Consider the following 21,999-nt stretch of genomic DNA (forward strand, 5'->3'; position numbering starts at 1 on the left):
TGCAGAGCATTCCACCCTCCATTGATACTGCAGGGAAAGAATTGTATAGGCAGGGCCACAACACAGTTATTATTCATAGAATATACGCAGTGCTGCCTTTTGGTGGGAAAAAACTGAAAACAAATCTATTTGTCCAGCCTCTGTCCGTCCTTACGGGCGGTGGAGACGTGTGAGCTGCGTGAAGAACAGTGCTAAATCATACGCACCCAGCTACGCTTTACTGCTGGCTTCGCCATTTGCTTTCCTTAATTGGGAAAAAAAATACCTGCTCTGCCAGAGTTATAATAACTCTGCTACCCTCACGTTCTGTGACACATAAGCAGGGACACAGCACAGTTATTAAACTTCTCATGTTCATAGAATATACGCAGTGCTGCCTTTTGGTGGGAAAAAACTGAAAACAAATCTATTTGTCCAGCCTCTGTCCGTCCTTATGGGCGGTGGAGACGTGTGAGCTGCGTGAAGAACAGTGCTAAATCATACGCACCCAGCTACGCTTTACTGCTGGCTTCGCCATTTGCTTTCCTTAATTGGGAAAAAAAATACCTGCTCTGCAAGAGTTATAATAACTCTGCTACCCTCACGTTCTGTGACACATAAGCAGGGACACAGCACAGTTATTAAACTTCTCATGTTCATAGAATATACGCAGTGCTGCCTTTTGGTGGGAAAAAACTGAAAACAAATCTATTTGTCCAGCCTCTGTCCGTCCTTACGGGCGGTGGAGACGTGTGAGCTGCGTGAAGAACAGTGCTAAATCATACGCACCCAGCTACGCTTTACTGCTGGCTTCGCCATTTGCTTTCCTTAATTGGGAAAAAAAATACCTGCTCTGCCAGAGTTATAATAACTCTGCTACCCTCACGTTCTGTGACACATAAGCAGGGACACAGCACAGTTATTAAACTTCTCATGTTCATAGAATATACGCAGTGCTGCCTTTTGGTGGGAAAAAACTGAAAACAAATCTATTTGTCCAGCCTCTGTCCGTCCTTACGGGCGGTGGAGACGTGTGAGCTGCGTGAAGAACAGTGCTAAATCATACGCACCCAGCTACGCTTTACTGCTGGCTTCGCCATTTGCTTTCCTTAATTGGGAAAAAAAATACCTGCTCTGCCAGAGTTATAATAACTCTGCTACCCTCACGTTCTGTGACACATAAGCAGGGACACAGCACAGTTATTAAACTTCTCATGTTCATAGAATATACGCAGTGCTGCCTTTTGGTGGGAAAAAACTGAAAACAAATCTATTTGTCCAGCCTCTGTCCGTCCTTATGGGCGGTGGAGACGTGTGAGCTGCGTGAAGAACAGTGCTAAATCATACGCACCCAGCTACGCTTTACTGCTGGCTTCGCCATTTGCTTTCCTTAATTGGGAAAAAAAATACCTGCTCTGCCAGAGTTATAATAACTCTGCTACCCTCACGTTCTGTGACACATAAGCAGGGACACAGCACAGTTATTAAACTTCTCATGTTCATAGAATATACGCAGTGCTGCCTTTTGGTGGGAAAAAACTGAAAACAAATCTATTTGTCCAGCCTCTGTCCGTCCTTACGGGCGGTGGAGACGTGTGAGCTGCGTGAAGAACAGTGCTAAATCATACGCACCCAGCTACGCTTTACTGCTGGCTTCGCCATTTGCTTTCCTTAATTGGGAAAAAAAATACCTGCTCTGCCAGAGTTATAATAACTCTGCTACCCTCACGTTCTGTGACACATAAGCAGGGACACAGCACAGTTATTAAACTTCTCATGTTCATAGAATATACGCAGTGCTGCCTTTTGGTGGGAAAAAACTGAAAACAAATCTATTTGTCCAGCCTCTGTCCGTCCTTACGGGCGGTGGAGACGTGTGAGCTGCGTGAAGAACAGTGCTAAATCATACGCACCCAGCTACGCTTTACTGCTGGCTTCGCCATTTGCTTTCCTTAATTGGGAAAAAAAATACCTGCTCTGCCAGAGTTATAATAACTCTGCTACCCTCACGTTCTGTGACACATAAGCAGGGACACAGCACAGTTATTAAACTTCTCATGTTCATAGAATATACGCAGTGCTGCCTTTTGGTGGGAAAAAACTGAAAACAAATCTATTTGTCCAGCCTCTGTCCGTCCTTACGGGCGGTGGAGACGTGTGAGCTGCGTGAAGAACAGTGCTAAATCATACGCACCCAGCTACGCTTTACTGCTGGCTTCGCCATTTGCTTTCCTTAATTGGGAAAAAAAATACCTGCTCTGCCAGAGTTATAATAACTCTGCTACCCTCACGTTCTGTGACACATAAGCAGGGACACAGCACAGTTATTAAACTTAGATAATTCATTCACTAGAGGCAGTGGGGCCTTTCGTTTTCCAAAAAGGGCAAAAATTATATTTGGCCTGCAGTCTTGCGCCAATTTATTTCCTGCCTGTGAAATCAAATCACTGGTAATACAGCATGCTGAGGGGTAGGGGTAGGCCTAGAGGACGTGGACGCGGCCGAGGACGCGGAGGGCCAAGTCAGGGTGTGGGCACAGGCCAAGCTCCTGATCCAGGTGTGTCGCAGCCGACTGCTGCGCGATTAGGAGAGAGGCACGTTTCTGGCGTCCCCACATTCATCGCCCAATTAATGGGTCCACGCGGGAGACGGTTATTAGAAAATGAGCAGTGTGAGCAGGTCCTGTCCTGGATGGCAGAAAGTGCTTCGAGCAACCTATCGTCTACCCGCAGTTCTGCGTCGTCCACTGCTGCCAATCCGAATCCTCTGTCTGCTGCTCCTCCTTCCTCCCAGCCTCCTCACTCCACTACAATAACACCTGCTCAGGAGCGGGAGCACTCCCAGGAACTGTTCTCGGGCCCCTGCTTAGATTGGGCAGCAGCGGTTCCTCTACCACCAGAGGAGTTTATCGTCACTGATGCCCAACCATTCGAAAGTTCCCGGGGTCCGGGGGAAGAGGCTGGGGACTTCCGCCAACTGTCTCAACAACTTTCTGTGGGTGAGGAGGACGATGACGATCAGACACAGTTGTCTTGCAGTGAGGTAGTAGTAAGGGCAGTAAGTCCCAGGGAGCAGCGCACAGAGGATTCGGAGGAAGAGCAGCAGGACGATGAGGTGACTGACCCCACCTGGTGTGCAACGCTTACTCAGGAGGACAGGTCTTCAGAGGGGGAGTCAAGGGCATCAGCAGGGCAGGTTGCAAGAGGCAGTGCAGTGGCCAGGGGTAGAGGCAGGGCCAGACCGAATAATCCACCAAGTGTTTCCCAAAGCGCCCCCTCGCGCCATGCCACCCTGCGGAGGCCGAGGTGCTCTAAGGTCTGGCAGTTTTTCACAGAGACGCCTGACGACCGACGAACAGTGGTGTGCAACCTTTGTCGCGCAAAGCTCAGCCGGGGAGCCAACACCAACAGCCTCACCACCACCACCATGCGCAGACATATGATGGCCAAGCACCCCGCAAGGTGGGACAAAGGCCGTTCACCGCCTCCGGTTTGCACCCCTGCCTCTCCCCCTGTTCCCCAACCTGCCACTGAGATGCAACCCCCCTCTCAGGACACAGGCACTACCGCCTCATGGCCTGCACCCACACCCTCATCTCCGCTGTCCTCGGCCCCATCCAGCAGTGTAGTTCAGCGCACCATTCAGCCGTCGCTTGCGCAAGTGTTCGAGCGCAAGCGCAAGTACGCCGCCACGCACCCGCACGCTCAAACGTTAACCGTCCGCATCGCAAAATTCATCAGCCTTGAGATGCTGCCGTATAGGGTTGTGGAAACGGAGTCCTTCAAAAGTATCATGGAGGCGGCGGCCCCGCGCTACTCAGTTCCCAGTCGCCACTACTTTTCCCGATGTGCCGTCCCAGCCCTGCACGACCACGTCTCCCGCAACATTGTGCGCGCCCTCACCAACGCGGTTACTGCCACGGTCCACTTAACTACGGACACGTGGACAAGCACAGGCGGGCAGGGCCACTACATCTCCCTGACGGCACATTGGGTGAATTTAGTGGAGGCTGGGACAGAGTCAGAGCCTGGGACCGCTCACGTCCTACCCACCCCCAGAATTGCGGGCCCCAGCTCGGTGCTGGTATCTGCGGAGGTGTATGCTTCCTCCACTAAAGCACCCTCCTCCTCCTCCTCCTCTGTCTCACAATCAAGATGTGTTAGCAGCAGCATGTCGCCAGCAGTCGGTGTCGCGCGGTGTGGCAGCACAGCGGTGGGCAAGCGTCAGCAGGCCGTGCTGAAACTACTCAGCTTAGGCGATAAGAGGCACACGGCCCACGAACTGCTGCAGGGTCTGACACAGCAGACCGACCGCTGGCTTGCGCCGCTGAGCCTCCAACCGGGCATGGTCGTGTGTGACAACGGCCGTAACCTGGTGGCGGCTCTGCAGCTCGGCAGCCTCACGCACGTGCCATGCCTGGCCCACGTCTTTAATTTGGTGGTTCAGCGCTTTCTGAAAAGCTACCCACGCTTGTCAGACCTGCTCGTAAAGGCGCGCCGGCTCTGCGCACATTTCCGCAAGTCCCACACGGACGCTGCCACCCTGCGCACCCTGCAACATCACTTTAAGCTGCCAGTGCACCGACTGCTGTGCGACGTGCCCACACGGTGGAACTCTACGCTCCACATGTTGGCCAGGCTCTATGAACAACGGAGAGCTATAGTCGAATACCAACTCCAACATGGGCGGCGCAGTGGGAGTCAGCCTCCTCAATTCCTTTCAGAAGAGTGGGCCTGGTTGGCAGACATCTGCCATGTCCTTGGTAATTTTGAGGAGTCTACCCAGGTGGTGAGCGGCGATGCTACAATCATTAGCGTCACCATTCCTCTGCTATGCATCTTGAGAAATTCCCTGCAAACCATAAAGGCAGCTGCTTTGCGCTCGGAAACGGGGGCAGGGGAAGACAGTATGCCGCTGGATAGTCAGGGCACCCTCCTGTCTATTTCTCAGCGCGTACAGGAGGAGGAGCATGAGGAGGATGAGGAGGAGGGGGAAGAGACAGCTTGGGCCGCTGCTGACGGTACACCGGCTGATTGCCTGTCATCCTTTCAGCGTGTATGGCCTGAGGAGGAGGAGGAGGAGGAGGAGGATCCTGAAAGTGATCTTCCTAGTGAGGACAGCCATGTGTTGCGTACTGGTACCCTGGCACACATGGCTGACTTCATGTTAGGATGCCTTTCTCGTGACCCTCGCGTTGCACGCATTCTGGCCACGACGGATTACTGGGTGTACACACTGCTCGATCCACGGTATAAGGAGAACCTGCCCACTCTGATTCCCGAAGAGGAAAGGGGTTCGAGAGTGTTGCTATACCACAGGACCCTTGCGGACAAGCTGATGGTAAAATTCCCAGCCGACAGCGCTAGTGGCAGAAGGCGCAGTACCGAGGGCAAGGTAGCAGGGGATGTGCGTAGATCGAGCAGCATGTACATCCCAGGCAGTGCAACAGTCTTTAAGGGCCTGGCCAGCTTTATGGCTCCCCACCAAGACTGTGTCACCGCTCCCCAGTCACGGCTGAGTCGGCGGGAGCACTGTAAAAGGATGGTGAGGGAGTACGTAGCGGATCGCACGACCATCCTTGGTGACGCCTCTGCCCCCTACAACTACTGGGTGTCGAAGCTGGACACGTGGCCTGAACTCGCGCTGTATGCCCTGGAGGTGCTTGCTTGTCCTGCGGCTAGCGTCTTGTCGGAAAGGGTGTTTAGTGCGGCTGGGGGAATCATCACAGATAAGCGTAGCCGCTTGTCAACCGACAGTGCCGACAGGCTAACACTCATCAAGATGAACAAAGGCTGGATTTCCCCAGACTTCTGTTCTCCACCAGCGGACAGCAGCGATACGTAAGCAATACGTAGGCTGCACCCGCGGATGGAAGCTACGTTCTCTCTCACCATCCAAAACGGGGACATTTCTGCTTCATCAATCTGTGTCTAATATTCCTCCTCCTCCTCCTCCTGCTCCTCCTCCTGAAACCTCACGTAATCACGCTGAACGGGCAATTTTTCTTAGGGCCACAAGGCTCAGTCAAATAATTTTTCAGAACAATTTTTAAAAGTTTCAATGCGCTTAAAAGCATTGGAACTTTAACTTGAACCAATTTTTCGTTACACTGGGCTGCCTCCAGGCCTAGTTACCACTTAAGCCACATTAACCAAAGCGATTAATGTGTTTCACCTGCCCTCTTGGCTGGCCATGGCCAATTTTTGGGATGTACATTAGTACTGTTGATACAGCAATTTTTGTGGGCCCTCGCCTACAGTGTAATCAAATTAATTTTTAGCCCACCTGCATTACAGCTGACGTAACCTCAGCTGTGTTGGGCAATGCAATGGGATATTTTTGTGTACCGCCGGTGGGTTCCAGGGAGCCACCCATGCTGTAGGTGCACACGGAGTTTTTAATACATCTGTACACTTCTAAAGAACCCCAGTCTGACTGGGGCATGCAGTGTGGGCCGAAGCCCACCTGTATTACGCACAACATTACTACCTCAGCTGTGTTGGGCAATGCAATGGGATATTTCTATGTACCGCCGGTGGCTTCCTGGCACCCACCCAGGCAGTGGGTCCACAGGGAGTTTAACCTACATGTGTCCACTTGTAAAGAACCCCAGTCTGACTGGGGCATGCAGACACCTTGACAGAATGAATAGTGTGTGGCACATAGGTTCCCCATTGCTATGCCCACGTGTGCAGCTCCTGATGGCGGTGGCACAGGATTCTATTTCTCATTGCTTCTGTACAGCATTGTGGGCTATCGCTCCGCCACTTTTAAAGAGGGTCGCTGCCTAGCCGTGCCAACCTCTGCAGTGTGTGCCTGCGGTCCCTCGTCAAGGCAGACGCAATTCTAAATAGACATGAGCGTGGTGTGGCATGAGGGCAGCTGAAGGCTGCCCAGGGACACTTTGGTGTGCGCTGTGGGGGGGAGGGGGGGCTGTTGGTCAGCATGTAACCCAGGAGAAGTGTCAGTGGAGTGTCATGCAGGCAGTGATTGTGCTTTGTTGGAGGTAGTGTGGTGCTTAGCAAAGGTATGCCATGCTAATGAGCGCTTTTCAGAAGTAAAAGTTGTTGGGAGGGGGGGGGGGGCCACTCTTGCCGCTATTGTGGCTTAATAGTGGGACCTGTGAACTTAGGATGCAGCCCAACATGTAGCCCCTCGCCTGCCCTATCCGTCACTGTGTCATTCCCATCACTTTCCTGAATTGCCCAGATTTTCACACATGAAAACCTTAGCGAGCATCGGCGAAATACAAAAATGTTCTGGTCGCCCATTGACTTCAATGGGGTTCGTTGTTCGAAACGAACCCTCGAGCATCACGGGAAGTTCGTTACGAATAACGAACACCCGAACATTTTGGTGTTCGCTCATCTCTAGTGTTAAACAATTATTGAACACACACAGGGAAACATAAAAACATCGTACAGATGTTGCCCTTGGATAGATTTCAATCTAGAACTCCAACACTGCAATGCAGCACTGCTATCAACTCTGCCAACACACTTGATCTTTCATGTCTGGACGTGGAAAATAAGGAAAAACACAAAGAGAACATATAAAATCCATGCAGATATTATTCAGTCTCATGTTGACGCCCATCAAGGGGCTGTAGTGGGCTGTTTCCCATGCTGAGGAAGCAGTCATGGAGTAAAAAAGACCATCCAACATCTCTGAGGACATGGGGGCGGAGACAAAGGACAATTTGCATCCCTGGGCTGAAGCACCCCACAGTGAGTAGAAAGAAAGGAATCCCCACTCCTAGCATTACTGGGCATAGCAGTGGCACTGCTGAAGACCAGCACCAGATGCCTCAAGTGACAGAGTCAGCGCTGCTAGTAGATGTAAGTGTGAGCAAACTACAACCCCTGGTACCCTACGAGATAAAATCTCTGGGTAGTGTGGGGTGTTTTACTGACTCATGATACTGTGTTAGCATAAGAAGTTAACATGGTGCCAGTAGGTTACACAAGGCCCTGCGAGGGCTTATTGCTAAGTAGTAATGTTTATAGCATAGTGTAATGTGATGTTATATAGAGTGCTTATACTAATGTGTAATGTACCTGATATATGTTTATATTAATGTGTAATGGCGCAATTAGGCACATTGCATAGAGTGTACATGGAATCAAGTAATGTAATGTGGGAGTGAAACCGTTAGTACGATGATGATGATGTATGACATGAAATTTAAGACGTGATGCGTTCAGTAGATAAGAACGCTGCTCCAATGGTGCATTTGAGGTTGAGGCCTATGGGCATAGAGAATGATTATATATGCAGCAGTTACGTCTCATTAATGAGAAGCAGCAAAACCCTCTGAAAACTATGAGGAACGTCATGTGCCTTGCTGCTGCTAGGAGTAGCTAAAGCAGTGATGTATATGAATGGTGCAAGTCACCGAGTGATGAGAACACATATTTTGAGTTGCGTTTGATTTTATAAGTACCACCCATATAGAGAACTGTCACTTCAATACTACAGTCACTTTTTAGAGTTTAATGCCAGTTATTACATAACGTTAAAAATAATCGAATCCTCCTATGGAGCGCAATACTGTTTATTATGTAACTATTAAGAAAGGCTATTTTTGTAAAAAAAATGTGCCACCTCTGCCTCCATTAGTGATTGCTGCTTCATCCTAAACCTATGTTGCTATATCACCAGCACCCACGTGACACCTCTTTCTCCTCCAAATGAGAAGATGAAGAAAGTGAAGGAGAAGAACATTTAGTGTCTACCACTTGCACACCACATCCTCATCTTGATATCTTTTTGTTAGTTATCCTCGAGATTCTGTCCCTGGACATCTTTTCTTTTCTGTCCACATCTTTGGCTTAGAACAAATCTTATAATCGACACTCTGCTTTCAGTGCCACTTTTATGCTGATCAAATGAAGAAACAAAACTGGTAAATCGGCACTGCTCTCCAATGAATTCTGACAGATAGAGTGATAGGTTTATCTAACTTTTTTTTTTATATTAATTAAATAAAACCTGCAAAGCAGATACACATTTTGGGATAGGCCCCTTCATCAGTCGGACTGGGTAAGCATAGAGACAGAAAATAAAAGGTAATCAAAAAAGGGAATAAGCATTTGGTTTGTCAGATCAAAAGGAGTATAAGGAAAGGAAGAGGACAGGAAAACAGACAAAATAAAAATCAGTGAGTATTTGGGGCAAATAGACAGGTAATAAATGATGCATAAAATATCAAAATGAATAAGACTAGTAAATGACATGAATTTTGAACTTGCACTTAAAATATATCTACATATATAACGGTGAAAGCCCTCACTGACTGACTGACTCGCCACTAATTCTCTAACTTTCTAGTGTCGTACAAACATGAAAGTTGGCAGGAGCATTCTTTAGGTCCAAAGTAGGAAAAGTAAAGAGATCACAACTAGATTATTCAATGCTAGCTGCAAAAGTATTGGCACCCCTGTGTAATTTACCTAATCTAATTCTCTAACTTCCTGGTGTTGTACAAGCATGAAATTTGGCATGACCATTCTTTAGATTCTAAATAGGAAAAGTAATGTGGTGACAACTCGATTATTCAATGCTAACTGCAAAAGTAAGTCCACCCCTATGTAATGTTACTTTCCAGGGTCATACAAGCGTGAAATTTGTTGAAAGCATTCTTTAGGTCCAAAGTGAGGAGAGTGGGAGGGGTGCACATACAGTACATGCGGCCTGAGGAGAATCTATCGCTCATCTATGTGTATACATATTTTATTCCTCAGTTCCTCTAACATAACCTTGGTGTAACCTCATACATTTTCTGTGCGAACAACATGTAAACTTCTGTATCAAATTAACTTGGGTGAAGCTGGGTATATCAGCTAGGTTGTTTATAAACCATAAGCAAAATATTTGTACTTAAGAAATTTAAAACATATAAATTATGAGATGGAGAAATGTCAATGAAATAGCAGTGTGAAAAAATATGTATAGTGTGAATAAAAGATTTGCATATGTATGACATTAAATAAAATGAAGCATAAAGTACAATGTAACATACAATATGGACTCTGCCAGTGTATCTTAAACCGGTGGATAGCACATTGCTAGTGCTTAAAAGGCATACAATGACAGAGAGGCAAAATAATTGATATGTGTCTAAAAGTGGCTGACTGAATGTATAGATATATGTATGTATATAAAAAGTATGTAAATGGATACCTTTAGACTTTTAGACCCATATCAGTTATTTTGCCTCTTTGCCATTTTATGCCTTTTAAGTGCTAACAAGTTAATATCAATGACATACAAGGCTGTCCACAATCTGTTACATATATCTCTGATCTAATCTCCTCTCCACATGTAATCTCTGGTCTTGACAAGACCTCATTCTCTACTCCCTAGTCCGCTCCTCATATAACCACATCCAAGACTTCTTTCACAGGTCACCTATACTTTGGAACTAGATACTCCAACACACCAGACTCTCCACCACTTTGGAAAATTTTCCAAAACAACTTGAACACCCACATCTTTAAAAATGCCTTCAACCTACAGTAGCCCAGCTACAACCACTATATTAGCAGCCTCTACTCTCACCAACCTTCGCTTTCCCCTTTCTCCTAAGCCCGTGTAAGCAGAGTCTTATTTCCTTCTGTACCAGCTTTATCAGTCACTGATTGTATGCTGTTGTGGATAGAACCCTCACCCTTTCTGTTCAGTTCATTTATTAGTTTTATATTATATAAAATGTCTGATAAAGCACTGCGGAATATGTTGATGTTATGTAAATAAAGATGATTGTTAATTGTTTTTTCTTATACAATATATTTAAACCCCTGTTTTCATATGTACTGCACCAAAGAATTAATGGCACTTAGGGTGGGTTCACACGAGCGTGTTTTTGTGCGTACATATGCAAGCACAAAAACACGCTTCTATTTGCAACAATGCATTCCCTATGTTGTGTGCACATGTCCGTACTTTACAGGTGCGTGCCTGCAAAGATAGGACATGCGTGCACCATAGGGAATGCACGCATTGTTTTCAATGGAGCCACGGCTGCTGCCGGCGGCTCCATTGAAAACAATGGTCTGCCGGCACCCCTGCATTCTTTTTCAGGGAAGCCATTTACATAAAAGCTCTTCCCTCAAAAAGAAAAATTTTAGTGTAAAAAAAAAATGTAGGCATTCCCTTCAATGGAGCCGCTGCTGCTAGCGGCTCCATTGAAGACATGCTCTGCCGGAACACCTGAATTGTTTTTCAGGGAAGAGCTTTACATATAAGCCCTTCCCTTAAAAAGAAAAAATTTAGGGTAAAAAAAAAAATAAATAAAAAATATACTTACTAGAGATGAGCGAGCGTACTCGTTTGAGCTTGATGCTCGTTACTCGAGGCGAGCACCACGCGATGTTCGAGTCAATTCCATTTCCTTCCCTGAAAGTTTTGCGCCATTTTCTGGCCAATAGAAACGCAGGGAAGGCATTACAACTTCCTCCTGTGACGTTCCAGCCCTATCCCACCCCCCTGCAGTGAGTGACTGGCAAGATCAAGTGACCCCCGAGTATTTAAAGTGGGGCCGCCTGCGTCTCGCCACAGTCACACACTGGGAGAGATCAGGGACAGTGCTGGTGCTGCTATAGGGAAAGTGTTAGTGTAGGATCCTGTGTACAAGAACCCCAACGGTCCTTCTTAGGGCCACATCTGACCGTCTGCATTACTGTTGTGGCTGCTGGTAGCTATAGCGTTCTCAGGCTGCAGTCTGTACTACATAGTATAGGGACAGTGTTGCTGAGATAGGGAGAGTGGTAGTGTAGGATCCTGTGTACAAGAACCCCAACGGTCCTTCATAGGGCTACCTGTGACCGTGTGCATTTTACAGGTTGTCTGATGGGACTTGTAGTCCATCACTATTGCACTTAGGCCTGTTTGCGGCCTTCCTGACTTCTTTTTTCTGCCTGGAGTTTGCCTTACTATAACGCTCTCAGCGACAAAGTCTACGCACATAATTCCAAGATTATTTACACCGGCCTGTGTCTGCAGTGAATTTGACGCTCAGCGTACGGTCAACACAGGTACTTATAGAGGGAAAGTAATATACACAGTATATAGCCTGTCTTCTATTTCAAAAAAACTACCTCTGACCGACTGCATTTTACTGGGTGCCTGGTGGGAGTTTTAGTGCATCACTATTGCATTGCTAGGCCTGTTTGTGGCCTTCCTTCCATTTTTTTCTGCCTGGAGTTAGCGTTACGATTCCGCTCTCTGCGTGAAAGTGTACGCATATAATTCCTTAATTATTTACAGTGGTCTGTGTCTGCTCTATTCGTAATCTGCCATGCTGAGGGGTAGGGGTCGAGGATGTGGACGCGGGCGAGGATGTGGAGTTCCAAGTGAGTGTGTGGGCACAAGCCGAGTTCCTGGTCCAGGTGTATCCCACCCGGCTGCTGCGGGATTAGGAGAGAGGCAAGTTTCTGGGGTCCCCAGCTTCATATCACAATTTATGGGTCCACATGGTAGACCTTTATTGCAAACAGAGCAGTGTGAGCAGGTCCTGTCGTGGATGGCAGAAAATGCATCCAGCAATGTATCGGGCACTCAGTCTTCTACGCAGTCCACTGCTGAAACTCTGAATCCTCTGGCTGCTGCTCCTCCTTCCTCACAGCCTATACTGCTGCTACAAAAATGGTGCTGGGGTCTGCATATGCTTCTGCTACATAAATGTTACAGGGGTCTGCTGATATTGCAGCTACAGAAGTGTTACAGGGGTCTGCGTATACTGCTGCTAGAGAAATGTTACTGGGGTCTGCCTATACTTCCACTACATAAATGGTACTGGGGTCTGCCTATACTGCAGCTACAAAAATGGTACAGGGGTCTGCCTATACTGCTGCTAAAGAAATGTTCCTGCGGTCTGTTTATACCTTTGCTACAGGAATGTTACAGCGGTCTGTCTATACTATGGGTGCACTAAGTCTTCCCATCGCAGTGTTTTACCTATGTGGCACAAATAATACAGACACTGACTAGGCCAGCATTGCTGGCCGAGGCCAAGTTGCTTGGCGGGGCGAAACTCTCCCATGGTTGGGCACTCCGATTTCTTCCTGTGTAATACCATCTTTGTGCACTTACAGCATAGGCTAGGCCAAGGAACTCAAAGACTGCCTCTTCCAGTGTTGAGCTATCTATGTTGCGACACACGGATTTCCCGTTGCTATGTCACTCAGGGCACCTTGGGTCACAAAGGCGGAGGCTTGGAACCGAACCTTACCCTGGGCCCACTAACGTGCTTCCCACACAGACTATTGCGGGTCCTGGTCATCGTGTCTTGGGCCTGTAATGCCACCTCCTCCTCCTGCTTGGGGTCAGGAGATCAGCACTGGGCATCATGTATTTTCTCCCGTGTTACCACAATTATCTGAGACACTGGTTTGGGCAAAAGAAGAGGAGTGTTACTGCATTGATGAGACCTTCACAGCCGCACTAGCATCGGAGTCTGCTCTATGCCCACGATTGCTGAGGGTGTGTGCAGAGGCCTACGTACTCGGCACAGTGAAAGTCTGGCATGTTTGGGCACTATCATTTCTTCATGTTTATTACTGTCTTTGGGTTCCTTCGGCTCGCCTATGCTGTGGGTGCACACCCATAGCAGTGATTTTCCTTTCCTGCACAAAGTAACTGACTGACTGACTTGGGTAGGGTGCATAGTGCAGATGCCTTTCCCCTTGCGGTGTCGCTACAGCTATCCGACACCTAGACAGAATGAATACTGTGTGCGCACATGGACTGCCCATTGCTATGTCAGTCGCAGCACCTTGGGTCCCAAAAGGTATTTGCTGGGACCGAGCCTGGCCAAGGGCCCACTCACATCCTTTCAGCACAGGCTACAGCGAGTCCTGGTCATGGATTCTTGGCGTTGTGAGGCCACCTCCTCCTCCTGCTTGGGGTCAGAGGGTCAGCATTGCGCATCATGTACTTTCTCTCGTGTTACCACAGTTTTTTGAGAAACTCGTTTGGGCCACAGGAGAGGAGCATAACTGCATTAATGAGACATTCACAGGTGTACTAGCATCGAAGTCCGTTTCCTGCCTATGATTGCTGAAGCTGTTGGCTGAGGCATTTGTCCGGGGGGAACTGCAACGGCGCCAGGTTGGGCCTGTGGAACTTTTTCCTGGCTAATCCAGTCTTTGGAGTGGTGAAAGAAATCATAACGGATTTACTGAGACCTTCACAGGTGTACTAGCATCGAAGTCCGCTTCCTTCCTATGATTGCTGAAGCTGTTGCCCGAGGCCTATGTCCCTGTGGAACTGCAACGGCGCCAGGTTGGGCCCGTGGAACTTTTTCCTGGCTAATCCAGTCTTTGGAGCGGTGAAAGAAAACGGAATGGATTTACTGAGACCTTCACAGGTGTACTAGTATCGGAGTCCGCTTCCTGCCTACGATTGCTGAAGCTGTTGGCCGAGGCCTATGTCCGGGGGGAACTGCAACGGCGCCAGGTTGGGCCTGTGGAACTTTTTCCTGGCTAATCCAGTCTTTGGAGTGGTGAAAGAAATCATAACGGATTTACTGAGACCTTCACAGGTGTACTAGCATCGAAGTCCGCTTCCTGCCTACGATTGCTGAAGCTGTTGGCCAAGGTCTATGTCCCCGGAGAACTGCAACAGTGCAGGGTTGGGCCTGTGGAACTTTTTCCTGGCTAATCCAGTCTTTGGTGCAGTGAAAGAAAACGTAAGTGATTTAATGAGACCTTCACAGGTGTACTAGCATTGAAGTCCGCTTCATGCCTACGATTGCTGAAGCTGTGGTCCGAGGCCTACGTCGTCGGCGCAGTGTAAGTCTGCCATGTTTGGCCACTCTGATTTCTTTATTGTTCATGTCTTGGGTTGCGTTGGACCCACCTATGCTGTTGGTGCACACAGACTTCCCATCGCGGTGTTTGACCTGTCCGGCACAAAGACACTGACTGACGTGGGTAGGGGGCAGAGTGCACATGGCTTTCCCCTTGCAGTGTCAATTGAGCTATCTGACACCTAGACAGAATGAATACTGTGTGGGCACATGGATTCCCCATAGCTATGTAACTCATGCCCACGTTTGCAGTTCCTGACGGAGGTTGGCACTTTATTGGAATGAATATCAAATGTCAATTTCTCATTGATTCTCAACTGCATTGTGGGCTATCGCCCCGCCCGTTTTAAAGAGGGTCGCTACCTGGCCCTGCCAACCCTCTGCAGTGTGTGCCTCCGGTTCCTCCTCATCGCAGACGCACTTATAAATAGACATGAGGGTGGTGTGGCTATGAAGTCAGCGTGTGGCATGAGGGCAGCTGAAGGCTGCGCAGGGACACTTTTGTGTGCGCTGCGGATGCAGGGTCGCGCGCACGCACGCATGCGAGGGGGGGTTGGGCAGCATGTAACCCAGGAGAAGAGGCAGCGGTGTGTCCCGCGGGCACTGATTGTGCTTGGTTGGAGGTAGTGGGGTGCTTAGCTAAGGTGTGCCTTGCTAATGAGGGTTTGTACGAAGTAAAAATTGTTAGGGGGGGGCAGGCCCACTCTTGCCACTAATGTGACTTAATAGTGGGACCTGGAAACCTGAGATGCAGCCCAGCATGTTGCCCCTCACCTGCCCTATCCGTTTCTGTGTCATTTCCATCACTTTCTTGGGTTTTCCAGATTTTCACAAATGAAAACCTTAGCGGAGCATGGGTCATATACAAAAATGCTCGAGTCGCCCAATGACTTCAATGGGGTTCATTACTTGGAAAGAACTCTCGAGCATCGCGAAAAGTTCGACTCGAGCAACGAGCACCCGAGCATTTTGGTGCTCGCTCATCTCTAATACTTACCTGTCAGCCGCTGCTGTGTCCCCTGTGGTGATGAAGAACACATCTGCCGCATGCGTTAGAGGATTCTGCTGCTGGCAATTGAAGGGAAGAGCTTTAAATATAAGCCATTTCCTGAAAATCAAGTAAAAGTGGTTTAAAAAAAAAAAAAAAAATAGATACTCACCTTGCTTCAGCTGCCGGGGCTCAGCCGAGTCTTCTCCTGCTGTTCCCTGCACTGTGGTGCTGATCTAGCAGCAGTCAGGGATTTAAAATCCCCGCCTGCTGAAAGAGCTGAATGTGATTGGCTGAGGTGCTCAGCCAATCACAGGCAGCTCTCCCCCAAAGATTGCCAGAGCTTAGATGCTTTTAATAGTGTTTAGTAGAACCCTTTCCTTCACGGGAAAAGAGTTGGGTGGCTACTTGGAAACTTAGTCTTCCATAATGCTAAAGGTACAGGTAACATAGTGTAGAGATCAAGATCAAGGCTCAAACAAGTAGATACAGGAACTCCAATCAGCAAGTTGTAGAGTTGAAGCAGCATGTCAAGCAAGCAGGGGGATTCCCTGACATTCTTTATATTGCATAAAGTACTTGCAGCAATGTTTATAGTGGTTATTGTACATGGGAGTATATCTTACTATTTATTTATAAGGTAGATGATGTTCCATTTTTGTTGCAGTATCCACTTTATTTTTGATAACACTTAATAAACATATTTCATTTTTAATATATTTTTGTTGATCTTCATGTTTTGTGTAGGGGCATAAACTAGTATTGTCTATTATTTTCAAAGTTATAGTTACAATACAACAACCATATTTAACACATGCATTGTAATTAAATCTTTGATAAAGCGGAAATAACACTAAATGTTAAGTAATCTAGTTGTTTTAAGGGGTTATCCCAGAAAAATCCTTTACCACCTATCTACAGGATACATGATAAAAGATAGCTTGTAGGGAATTTGATTGCTGGAACACTTCCATGAAGGAATTTTTTCCTTCAAATGAGCTAAATTGGCTCGTTGGCTTGTTTTCGCCTTCCTCTGGACCAACAAGGATGGGGGGGCATGGGGGGTGTAACAGGCTGAACTAGATGGACATTGTCATTATTCAGCCTAACATACTATGTTACTATGATCATGAGAATGGTGCACACTGAATCCTCCAAGTGAATGGAATGCTGGTATGCATGTATGACCACTGCCCTAGTTACTGTCTATAAGCAGTTAGGGGAAGTACCAAAGGTTAAAGTTAGGTAGAAATAGCACAAAGCAAAAGGGATACCTGACATCTTAAAATATATTACAAAATAACAACTGACTTAATGTTTTTGTTTTCTTGTATTAATTAAATTTACATTCTCTTTGCACACAGATATAGTATTGATCGTAGCACAGACCTGGAGAGAATATTCAATATATACTCAGGAAATGGTTCAGTAACCTTAGCCAAAACTCTTGATCGTGAAATGACTCCATGGCAAAATATCACATTAGTAGCAACTGAAACACGTGAGTTGATTTTCAACACTTGCAGGTGAAAAATATATATATTTATACTTTTATGCTGGTGTTAAATCACATGGTGAGAATGAAACTAAGTACTTGCCTACTTAATTGTACTCAAAGTACTGCACATACTCTAGTTATACCCTGAAAGTTTAGTAATGCTTTACAGAAAGATTTTCATGTTTTGGTAATCTCAAAATTCATATTGCATATGTATGTATAATTTATTGTGAATTAACTATCAATAATTAATTATTTACTTTAGGCAGTCCAATAGACACTTTTTATCATATTTAATGTTCAGCATACCAAGTGAGAGCTTAACAGCTTGCAAGTTCGTAAATGTTTCTTTTCAAGTATATTTTTTGTAGTAACAAAGGATAATAATTTTCAAACAAAATTATGATATTATATATATTTAAAAATATATAGACATAAAATGAATAAACTGATATTTCTGCATTTTTCAAACTTGCAATAAAATTGTGTTGCTTTACACATTTAGTACTAATTAATTTGAAAATCCCCATTTATTATCTGAATGAGAATCATTTCTGCAAAATCTTAAAGGAATGAAAGTTCATATTTATTAATATTACTTTTACAACTACTTTTATAATTATTTTAACACCATTTTTGTCATTCTAATAAACAATAAACGTTCAATAAAACTCTAAGTAACATCTCAATGTATGTTAAATTAACTCTTGTTTTTAATCTATTTATTTTGTTAAGAAAATCCAAAGCTCAACAGATATGTTCACGTGTATATAAAGATACTTGACATTAATGATCATGCACCAGAATTTTCAGAACATTATTTGACATTTGTGTGTGAAAATGCAAAACCAGGTCAGGTAAGTACAAACTAATATGTTTTAAAAAACAAACTATACTTTTTTTATTGGTTAATGTGTTTGTGTTCAGCTTGAGAAAAATGGATTTAAAATGTAAAAGTAGTGTCTTCATTACATTTACAACAATTGGATCTATGATGACTTAAGCTTTATTCAGTAGACTATGGGGGTCTAAATGTTGCAGCCAAAGTACTGACACTAAAATGTGGTAATCTCATGGCCATCTGTAACTTACCTCAGGCTGGAATCACACCTGCAGTTTTTGTGCAGTTCTGGTGGACTTCTACTTCCTGCTGGGTCGACTTCTAGCTTTATCTAAAAAAAAAACTATCAAAAATTGCAGTGGTGATTTTTTTTTCTTTTTTTAACCCTTTCCAATCCACTGTCTGACATCTAAAGACATTATGATTTAAGGCTGCACAGCTCTGATGTTAGAATACATCATTCGGGGTTCTCTTACTGTATATTGCCTGCCTCTCTGCTGTCAGAGCCTATGCAACGTGTCACCTCATGCAGTACTGGCTTTAACCAGCAGATAGTGCCTTTGTGTAACGGCAGAAAAAGAGTAAGCCCCCTAGGAAAACCAGGATACAAATTAGATTGAAAAGGGTTAAATGCTGTATGTGAAAGCACCCTTATAATGTTTTTTTGAGTGTGAATCAATGCATTAGCATGCAAGCTCACGAGTTCTTAAGCAACTATATTAAATGTGTGAATATAGCAGAGTATTTAGTTTATGGATTATTTATTTAAATAAATTCAAAGTTGATGGGCGTTGCAGTGTTTCACTTGCATATTTTAATAGCAGATTTTTCAGCTAGATTATGGACTTGAAGTCTTATTCTTTACCATAGATATTACTCTTGCTAAAAGCCGAAGGTAGGGTACGAATTGCTTTGGAGAATTCTCATGGCAGACAAACCAATTTTAATTAGCACTTCAATTACACTTTTTTTCTATTTTTTGGCATTTTCTATATTTACTACGTGCTGTAGCATACGTGTCAGGCCTCATGCACACAGCAGTTAGGCCTGTTACACACCATGTGCACACAGTCTCCTGAGGTTCTGTACCACAGAATCACAGGAACACTTTGTGCCACTATAAAATGCCAAGTAGAGCTCATTCTTCTGATATACAGCCTTCTGCATACTCCCAAACTTACTACTTTATAAATAACACTTTATCCCACTAGCTTTTAATGGTAAATAGAAAAGCTAACATCCTGCAATAACCCAATCTCCATTACAATACTATATAAGCAGTTTCTATCCTCATCTACTGTTACTTTCCTCTTTCACTGTAAATTGTAAACCATTATAAGCTGAGTGCTCTTTACTTCTGTACCAATATGTAGCTCAGTAAGCTCATGTTTATTTTACTTGCTGGCTTTTATCATTTATACCTTATATTCAATGTATTTAAATCAAATGTCTCAGCAGAAAAGGACCTGTGGTGAAAATTAAGTTTCTATATATATATATATTAATTAATTTGTTTTGATTCATTTCTTGGGGTTTCCATGTACCCATGTATATTTCAAAACATCCTAATAACTTCCAGTTTTCATTCTGGCCTAATAATAGTCTGACTCTTCTCATTCTCTATAACAGTCTAATGGACCGTAAACACAGTGGACTAGATAAGACTCGTTGACTACATTAGGGGAGTATTCTAGGCATATTTATGGTGTTGAAAGGGGTTAACAGGCTTTTCTTGGCATTTATTATTGATGATTGCCTCCTCATTGCAGTCAGAGCTGGAAGTGTAATACAAGGCAACATTGATTTCAATAGGAGCAAAGCTTTTCTATCACATTTTAGTCTCTGACCACCAATTTCAATTCCCCCCAAAATTAAAAGAAGTAACAATCCTATTGTGCATGTCACAAAACTGTCTAACATCATCTGAGATATTCCAGTTGGAAGTGGATGCAATGTCTGAAATGTGTTCAGCAATTTTGCATTTTAATTTTCAGTCTGTACCTTCTATATATGAGAGATTCACAACTGACATAATCATTTATTCTAAGTGTCAATTAATTATTAATAATTCCAACTTATGTAGTAATAACTGCATGTTTGCATGATATTTTTTAAGTGTGTGACTTGAGATTCAGACTTTAGAAAAGCCACTTATATCTATTGCCTGTTTATCTATTTTATTTTTCACTAGCATGGAATACTATTATCTAACCTTTCTGTATGATCCCTATTTACAATGTGCTTGATTTTTGACAATGCCATCCAGTGTACATCTTGTGACTTGTATGCAGGTCTTGAACAGCCATCTGAGGGTTCATACTGCTGTATGAGATGTGAGCATGTTGTGTGTTTGGAAACACAGATCCTGAATCTAAATGTGCAGCATACAACACTGATATCTAATGGCAACCTGGAAAGGAGTTTGCTGCTCATTGAGCAGACACATGCTGGGGTAGATGTAGGGTGAATGATAGTATTGATATACGATCTAACATCCGATGCGATACCCAGGGACATAGGGAATGAATAAAGATTTATTCTGTGTTGGCACAAATGTTGAGTCTGGGAGAAAGAAGGTTGACATCACAACAGAGCTTTTTATATCCTGTAGGCAGGCTTAGTAAAAGCTAACACTTATTGATTCATCTTATCATTTTATCATGCAAAGAAATCAGGTAGAGTATATTTACTTTCACTTATGCTAGTCACATGTGGAAAAAGTGTGTGTGTGGGAGGGGGGGGGAGATACAGGAAGAGAGGGACACAGTCAGACCAGGAGGGGAATGGGGGATGTCCCTGCATCTCCCAGTACCCACTTACACTGCATTCTCAGGTAACTATATGGGATACTTATTACAGCAAAGAAGAGAGGGGGTACAGTGAATTCCAACTGTTGCTCCTTGCACTGGGTTACATAGTGAATCTTGGCTGCAACTAGCATTACACAGAAAAAGATTAGATTCACAGCAGAGCTGACTGAGATACATAACAATATATAATATGCTTCAGCCTTTGAGCTGATGACAGAGAAACAATAGCTTTTAAGTCCTTTTACCACAGTATGGGAGTGCAGAATGATCAGGCAGCTAGCTGGGTGTTAGGGGTTTTGTGGATCCACTGTGTCTCCCTGCCAAATGGAACCACCCAGCAGAGGAGACAGCTGACACCTAGGGGAAGTCAGGATAAATGCGAGAACTCGGCGCAAGAATGTAAAATGGGTCTTACCCTGATCTCAGATGGAAGAAGTGTCCCTGTCCTGGAGGTACTCCTGATGGTGGAGAGGTCCAGGCCACCTTTCCTGACCCTGGTTCCTACATGTCCCTACCTGCCTAATGGCAATGGGAATCCAGGGTCATATGCTTGGCGGATATGCAGGAGTGAATGTAACGTAGGAACCCGAAACAGTCCGGAACAGAAAAAACACAGAGAAAGGACAGATGAAACAAGACCCAGCACAAAAACACACAAGAAGCTGGGGACACACTGAGATAAAGAATATGCTGGTTTGGAAGACACAATGAACATAACATAGACAGAAAGAGCAAACCAGTGAGCCAGCAACTTGCATTCAATCATAAAGGAAATGACATCAACAGCAGGCATCATCGGTACAGACTGAATGGTTTAAATAGGAAGCTTGACTACAAATCTTCCCAAGCTGAGTGAAGGAGCCAGACGCAGTAACTCTGTGACTGCTGGAAGAAACAGAATCAGGAGACCGGACAATGGCCTGGTCTCCTGGACCTAACACTGGGTGACAGATAAAAGGAGGCGTATAGGGAAGAGTGCCAGAGAGGCTAGTCCTGAACTGGCACTCCCTAACAAGTTTGAATGCCATTACAAAGTTAGCACTGCTGCAGCACAAAATGCTCTCCAAACACCAG

The 21,999-nt window shown here is 45.2% G+C and overlaps 1 protein-coding gene across 1 annotated transcript in view; it reads left to right on the top strand.

The window, feature by feature from the left end:
- The window catches only part of LOC136578756 (cadherin-9-like), a 128,124-nt gene that overhangs the window by 95,729 nt on the left and 10,396 nt on the right, over positions 1–21,999 (top strand). The window contains exons 6-7 of the mRNA XM_066578925.1: positions 17,141–17,277; positions 18,010–18,131. Coding sequence (XP_066435022.1) covers positions 17,141–17,277; positions 18,010–18,131 — 259 coding nt within the window. The remainder of the gene's footprint in view (positions 1–17,140; positions 17,278–18,009; positions 18,132–21,999) is intronic.

This window comes from Eleutherodactylus coqui, chromosome 9 (assembly GCF_035609145.1).
Source record: "Eleutherodactylus coqui strain aEleCoq1 chromosome 9, aEleCoq1.hap1, whole genome shotgun sequence".
In the NCBI taxonomy this organism is placed as follows: domain Eukaryota; kingdom Metazoa; phylum Chordata; class Amphibia; order Anura; family Eleutherodactylidae; genus Eleutherodactylus; species Eleutherodactylus coqui.